The 8,515-nt window shown below is 35.6% G+C and overlaps 1 protein-coding gene across 1 annotated transcript; it reads left to right on the forward strand.

The window, feature by feature from the left end:
* The first annotated feature begins 5,946 nt into the window (after nt 1–5,946).
* LOC127852555 (uncharacterized) lies at nt 5,947–6,504 on the forward strand. Its single transcript, XM_052386509.1, has one exon. It carries the CDS (start codon nt 5,947–5,949, stop codon nt 6,502–6,504), a length of 558 nt encoding a protein of 185 aa, XP_052242469.1.
* The last annotated feature ends 2,011 nt before the right edge of the window (nt 6,505–8,515 follow it).

Raw genomic sequence — 8,515 nt, forward strand, 5'->3', positions numbered from 1 at the left:
ACTACTACTACTACTACTACTACTACTACTACTACTACTACTACTACTACTACTACTACTACTACTACTATTACTTCTACTACTACTACGACTACTACTACTACTACTACTTCTACTACTACTACTACTACTACTACTACTACTACTACTACTACTACTACTACTACTTCTACTACTTCAACTACTACTACAACTGCTACTACAACTGCTACTACTACTACTACTACTACAACTACTACTATTACTACTACTACTACTACTATTACTACTACTACTACTCTACTACTACTACTACTACTACCACTACTACTACTACTACTACTACTACTACTACTACTACTACTACTACTACTACTACTACTACTACTACTACTACTACTACTACTACTACTACTTCTACTACTACTACGACTACTACTACTACTACTACTACTACTACTGCTACTCCTACTCCTACTCGTACTACTACTACTACTACTACTACTACTACTACTACTACTACTACTACTACTACTACTACTACTACTACTACTACTACTACTACTACTACTACTACTACTACTACTACTACTACTACTACTACTACTACTACTACTACTACTACTACTACTACTACTACTACTACTACTACTACTACTTCTACTACTACTACTTCTGCTACTACTTCTGCTACTACTACTACTACTACTACTACTACTACTACTACTACTACTACTACTACTACTACTACTACTACTACTACTACTACTTCTACAACTACTACTACTTCTACTACTTCTACTACTACTACTACTACAACAACAACTACTACTACTACTACTACTACTACTACTACTACTACTACTACTACTACTACTACTTTAAGTTGCACATTTGATTTGTAAATGTATGATATTATTTAAAAACAAGTTGCTTTGTTGGATCACTATAACCTGTTTTCAAACGAGGATTTTCCTTCAAAACAATCTGTTTTTGATAATATAAGGTATGCGCATTAAAAGCAAGGCGTGATTTGGATTGCACGGAGACTTTTCAGCCAGGGATGTCACTGGATTTCATTTATTCGTCATTGAACATGTATTAAATAGTATTTCACGCGCGTCCGCTAAGCAACTTTACTATTTTGCAATAAATATCGTTTTAATGGTGCGAAAAAGTACGATGGTTATCGAAGCTTACCGATATCATGTTTTCCGGAGCGCATTTTGTGATTGCACTTTGTTTTTAATAATGATGATTTTTGAAACGAAATAGAAAGCCTTGTCTGTTTAACTATAAGGCATGATTTATTATTTTGTATACCCTCACGAAGGGAGAAGACTAAAGGTTTGCACTTGTTCGTCCAGCCGTGCGTAGGTAAATCCCGAAGCTTGCGTTCTGAACTTATGTGTTAGTAAGGCTTGGTTCTCGGTCAAATATTCTCAGTTGTTTGACATATTGTTTAGCGCCTATTTTGGACAAAATTATGTTCATTTGTCTCTTGTTCCCGTCAAACAAAATATATATGCCATTTTGCCCAGAAACTGGGTTAATCCGAACAAACGCATTCAAAGTATATTTGGTTTGGATTTTTAAGGATCAGAGGCGTAAAATAATGAAAATGGAATTTTAAATTTACGATACATCGTGCACAAACTTGCGAGTTTTAATGCAACTCTTTGGAACTATTTTATTGCTCATTTACGCAGATGGAATCATTTCACGCACTTCACAAATGTAAACAATTAAACATAATTTTTATTGAGTGACGTTAGGCATTGCTTCGACGTATGTATGTATGTGGGTTTGTTAACATCATAAAGGCATATCAATTTTATTATAATGAATTAAGACTGATAAAAGATATTATGGTATGAGATGTGTTTTTTTTAATGGAGTGAATGTAATGTCACCGTCGTGCAAGAGATTGTTTAGAATACTAACCTCCATGATGAACGCTTGGAATGATCATGAACATGAATGAGACGCTTTCATAAAAATAGTCCGTTCTGAGCCCATCACAGAGGTGAATGTAATGTAACCATCGTGCAAGAGATTGGTAAAGTCGATCAATATCGACCATTGTTAGGTACAAACATCATTTATCCCCCTAAACAAACCGTCAAGCGTTTACACCTCTTATCTCAGCCATTTATGCCCAGATGATTGGCGCGTGCTTGTTTTAGTTGGTCGTTGACAACATTTGGACCAGAGCTTGCTAGCGCTTGTGAAATTTTTATGCGTCGCGGCGACATGATCGGAAAGCGAAAACTAATGTTGTTACTGAAAATTTAAAGTCGGTTCGGCTTATCTACGGAAAGCCTACTACGCGCCACCCACGCCGTATCCGCGCGAGAAAGAGTTGTATAATTCATGTAAGAGGTTTGAGTTCCCCAACCATATTCATTCACAAATGGAAACATAACATGAATATCGTGTTAAAAGTAACAGTTTCGAACGGAGCTTATATAGAAAAGAATCAATTAACAATGATTGCATTATACCTGTCGCTGAAGCGATTGTTTATGAATGATTAAAATTGCCCACATTTTGCTGCGTCTTCATGACTTAGTATTTATGCTCAGCTCATTCATAATATGAGGCTATTAATAGATGCGGCTGCCGATAAACAAGGGAGAGTCCAATTTCACGGGTGATAAAAACGCAATAGAATAAGGTTACGCTTGTTTATATTTTCAATTTATAAAACGTTGAACATGAGTTCAACTAAAACTTCAGTGATACGATAGACAACAACAAAAATGCTTCATAATCGCTAAAACCGAATATAACAAACAATTAAATATAACACGAATGATCTGTTTCGTAATATCGTTCATGCTTCTACAGCGGGGATTTCTGTGATACGTTCTTTTGTTCTCAAAAGATAGAGGCGATCTTTTGTATTTACGGGTGCTAACAACGCAATAGTAGAAGGTTAAGCTTTTTTATATTCACAGTTCTCATTTTATAAAACGCTTTACTTGAGTTCACCAATTACTACAGGTATACTATAGACAACCTCAAAATGCTTTAAAATCGATAAAACCGAAAACAACTAAATATAAAAGGAAATACCTTTTAAAATGTAGTCGGCGTAAACGCTGACTTTGAAATAAAGTTTGCAATTTACTTTTCTAAATAAATAAATAAAATAAAAACAAAATTTTAACTATTTTGTGTTTTTTCACTTGTAAGTTGCATATTCACCGCATGAAATGTGTGTTATCATTGTCAAACCACATATTAGTGTAAGAAGATTTACTACGGGAGTGCACATCATTTGTGTCCTCATATGCCTAATTATGAGTATATTTCTTCACCATCGAAATATATCGTATGCTAATATTTGATTTAAACGCAGTTTTCTTCGACACATTTAAATCACACTTTCATGGCCGCGTCATGCGCAAATGGGTCTTATGCGTTTCGGCTAGCCTTTTATTAAACCCAGCATGTGCATTTGCGCAGTCAGGTCAGAGGCGATGATGTTAGCTATAAAATCACTGAATATGCTATGGTATCATTATGTATCTCCTGACCAGACAGAGAGATGCGCAGGCTGAGTGGGCTATATATAAATAAATATATATGATGGGCGCATATGAAATAAGACCCATTTTCGCATGCAGAGAGTCATTAAAATTCTCATTTTCAAATTGTAAATGTCACACTTTAGCGCAATGCTTTTCGATACAAAATTGAATTAAAAATAACAAACTGTTAAATAAGGGCAGCCTAATCAGGCGTTCATGAATGATGTCCAGACGTGCTGACCGAGTAAGGCAAACACTATGGTTAGATAATTAAACGATTTTGCTCTTATCGTGACACTCCTATTTCGGTTATAATTGTTTTTTCACCTTGAAAACAAAACTGAAATTCTTCTAATTGTAACTGGGCCGCAATTGGTGTCGTTTGAAAGTAGTCCGGAATTTATTACACTGAACAGTGCTACATCCTTTGCGCTGAGCACAGACACAGTGATGTAGCCAAAGTTCAGAGATTTCATCTCTTATCAGCCTATGAAATATTCGAAAATATTCATGCGTGTCTGCTGGCATTATGTAAAATTCATTAAGATGAAAAGTTGGGTTAAACAGCAATGCCGAAAAGCGCATTAGTGCTCTATATGTTTAGGTCCGACTTGTTGACACCGTGTAAACTTCTAGGGTAAAAAGTAATGCATAAACATAAATGAACGGGTCAACAGCGCTGTCTTGATGACTACCTAATTCGTGAGTAAAAACTAAAATGTATTGCTCACAGATTTATTTTTCATTTATTTTCATCAATGATCTTATTGTATATTTTGAATTTGTATATTGTGTCAAAAATCAAAAGTTTTGTACAGGGAATTTTCATCATGAAATTATATTCTTAGTGAGATAGGTATTCGATATTCCAACAATATTCATTTAATATGATGGTGAAAGCAAATTGTCTTTATATTCAAGTCTCATTTCCATTTTCACCATACTATCTATGCTTTCAGAATGTCCAAAAAGGGCCATGTTGTTGTTATTTTGTCTAATTGATCTCTTTGAAATAAAAGGATGATGAAAAGTGCACACAAAGCTCGACCCGTGCGTTATGACACACTCTTAATAAATTTGAATGGTGTTCGTTAATTTTAAACTTGCGATAAATTTTGAAAAATGAATTGCGTCTTAAATTATGCAATAGCGAACAACGTCAGTGCCTTCAGCGCTTTGATTAAGTACAGGCACCGTGTTTACAATAAAGTAATAATAACTTTATCACAAACTAATATAATCGTGTTCTGTTCCCTTGTTCTTTCTTTTTACTTTTCAGTTACATAATGTTCAAAACAAGATCCTGACTACTTTATTATCTACAATGAGCATGTATAGGTCTCATCACCGATGTTCTTACTTACATATTAATACCTTCAACGAAACTGTGAATTCGAATCCTTATAAAGACGGCGGCTTAAGAATAAACCTGGGAAGAGGCAGTTTGTTTTGAAGCACCAAGCATCTATCGCAAAAAGGCAAGTCATCTGCACACACTCGTGTAGTTTATGCGACTTTAAAAATTGCTACTGGATGAAACGGCCTTAAAGGGATCTTTTCACGCTTTGGTAAATTGACAAAATTGAAAAAAGTTGTTTCAGATTCGCAAATTTTCGTTTTAGTTATGATATTTGTGAGGAAACAGTAATACCGAACATTTACCATGGTCTAATATAGCCATTATATGCATCTTTTGACGATTTTAAAACCTAAAAATTATAAAGCGTTGCAACGCGAAACGATTGAATAATTTGGAGAGTTCTGCTTTTGTCGTTAAATTCTGTGAAACTACGAAGATTGCTTATATAATGTATAAAATACGTCCAGTAAGTGTACTCGGCGGAGTAGCTCAGTAGGCTAAAGCGTTTTTACTTCAGGACTCTGGCAGGACTCCAGGGGTCACTGGTTCGAAACCTGGTCCGGGCAATGTTCTTTTCCTTTTTTAATTTTATTCTTGATTTTTTACTGGAGCTTTTACGATCCAATGTTTACATTTATCGATATAAAGCATTTAATGAATAAGTTAAAAAATGCCAAAATCTGTGAAAAGGCACCTTTAATATCTACAATAGCAACCTCATTTTCTTTCTTTTTTAGGACAGCGACAGGATAGCTATGGAACACCCGGGCTCTGAATTACCGTAAGTACATATACATTGATGTTGATATTTATTGGAATACACATATTGAAATGAATTAATTTATTGTTGAGTTTGAATTGAACCCGCCAAAAATATAATTAATTCATTTATAAACTGTACTTGTATGTCAGACATGTTTAGGATGTTTTATGAAAACTAGTCCAAAACTTTCTTTGTAGTTATGAACTGTTGTGTAGCAAAAAAAGGAGAATATTGTGTTTCGTAAAATCATTCTCTATCGTATTATCTTTCGTTTAAGAAACCTCTATAACTCCTTCCGGCGCCGAGCCATGACGCAGCCGTGCGCAAAGACGCGTATCGTTATCCTAGGCTCGAAATTCGTCGGCAAGACTACGATTGCCGACTGGTTCGCACAGAAGCAAAGGGCGACTGAGCTGCAGTCGACGAAAAGTCACCAACATGTTCTTAAGACGCCAGACATAATCGTTACCGAAGTCACGAAGCTTTCGGCGCTCACCAATATGAACATCCGGCGCGCCGACGCGTTAGTCCTCGTCTACGCCGTCAACGATTCAGACTCTTTCGAGAACATGTGCTTTATGCGCGACACAATAGTAAATATACACTCCTCCGACTTCCCGATTGTCGTCGTCGGCAATAAGAAGGACATCTTGGAGCGAAAAGTGCACCCGGTCGTCGCCGACTGCTTGGTCACCATAGATTGGGAGCACCCTCACGTTGAGGTTTCAGCGAAGAACGGCGACGACGAACTGAAAGCCATATTCGACAAGCTGTTTCTACATCTGGCTCTCACCAGGAAGTCTCTCCAGACGGGAACTTTCGGGTGTCAACAAACAATGACCATAAGGCGGAAAACCATGAGTTAGTTTCCAAATAGGTGAATACCCTGTGTTCTTTGCCGTACGTGGTGATTGTCCTGAATTCGTTGTTGACAGAGGTTCCACATTTCAATTCAAAGAGAAAGATGTGTTTTCAAAAGTCGTTGTTTCCTGTATGGGTTTTTGTGAACTACATCGTAAACAAGTCAAACGGGGACATATGCATGTATTTGGTCTCAGATGACGCTGGAGACAGTGAATGGGTTACGTGTACTTTAATTAAATGTAAAAGTGACATAGACTTGGGTGGTGTATTTTTGCTGATTTATATGACATTATTATTATTATTATCTACAGCTATTAGATTAAACCAATGTATTTTAGCTCGATTGCATCGAAAGCCTCAAGCTTATTGAAACGCTTTCGAGTCTGTGTCCTGGGCCTAGAAGGGAGGGAATCAAACCCGTGACCTCCTGGTCGCTAGGCCCATACCATATTACACCACGACGACCCTACAGCTCAAAAGCTTTTGGTGAAGATATAACTGTTTTTAAAACTAGATAAGGCTAAATTTGGTTGTACTTGCAGTAGGTGTTGCTGTTTGTGTTGCTGCTGTAGTGTTTCAGTAATTTATGATTACAATCAGAAGAATCAATATATTGGAAATCGATTGTATTTTTATAACATTAAAAGGCATGTATCATTATTAAATTAATTTTTAATATACAGTTCGTATTGTACAATATTTTTCTTATAAACATGCACTTAATAATATGTAATCATCTATGAATAAATGTTGTGTCAGATATAACAGTGTGTATCTTGTCTATCAAACGTTTTTCTATAGGACTAAAGCATCCCAATTACATTAACAGTCTAACCTGTGTTAAGAAGCCATTCAAGGAAATTGTTAAATTGTACCGCATATGTCAGGCGAACACTTCTACCATCGTTATAGTCATCCCTTTACCGCAATCTCCACGCAGAGTTGTCGTTCCTTGCTCTCACATACAACTCTGCATAAGGCTCAGCACGCCATTTTGTCTACCAAATAGCTAAAACCGAACAAACGCATACCATGTATATTTGTGTGGATATTTAAGATCGCATGCATTTAATTAAGAAATATGACTTTTAAATGTACGATAAATCGTGCAAAAACTTGTGAGTTTTAATGCAACTCTTTGGAACTATTTTATTGCCAATTTACACAGATGTAATCATTCCACGCACTTCACAAATGTAACAATTGTACATATTTTTATTGAGTGACGTTAGGCATTGTTTCGACGTATTTATGTATGTTGGTTTCTTAACATAAAAAACATATCAATTTTATAATAATTAATTAAGACTGATATAAGATATCTATGGTTTTCTTTAATGCAACTAATGCAATGTAACCGTCGTGCAAGAGATTGTTTAGTATACTGTAACCTCAATGATGAACGCTTGGAATGATCATGACATGAATGAGACGCTTTCATAACAATAGTCCGTTCTGAGCCCAACACAGAGGTGAATGTAATGTGACCGTCGTGCAAGAGATTGCCCTTTACCGGTGCAGCGTGAACTTCGTCAGATCGTGAAATCCTTCAGATAACTCGGAAGTCTTAATATTATAACAGTATGCCCGTGAAATTTATCAGAAAAGTGGTCGTGAAAAATGTTAGATTGATGCAAAATAATAATTAACGCTTTTTTTGTTCCAATACAAGCCAATATCGTGATTAAAATAGCGTCATTATAATCTTGAAGTAATGTTCGGATATCTGTTTGTTTCGGATGTTGAACGTAAACACATTTTTCACAACAAAAAGTTAAAATCACAACTTTTTCCTTACTCCATGCAAACCATGAACTTAAATTAATTATTGTGACATTTTATTAAATGGATGGTATACATGTATTGCATTGTAAATACATATTTTAATTTGTCATGTACAATGTTGCAGTATTTATTCTACCTAAGCCAAATAATTTTTACAGCTCATTCACAAGTTAACATAATGTAATACAACGTACTATATTATTTGCAGATAAACACATATTAAAATCT

This window comes from Dreissena polymorpha, chromosome 12, assembly GCF_020536995.1.
Source record: "Dreissena polymorpha isolate Duluth1 chromosome 12, UMN_Dpol_1.0, whole genome shotgun sequence".
In the NCBI taxonomy this organism is placed as follows: Eukaryota; Metazoa; Mollusca; class Bivalvia; order Myida; family Dreissenidae; genus Dreissena; species Dreissena polymorpha.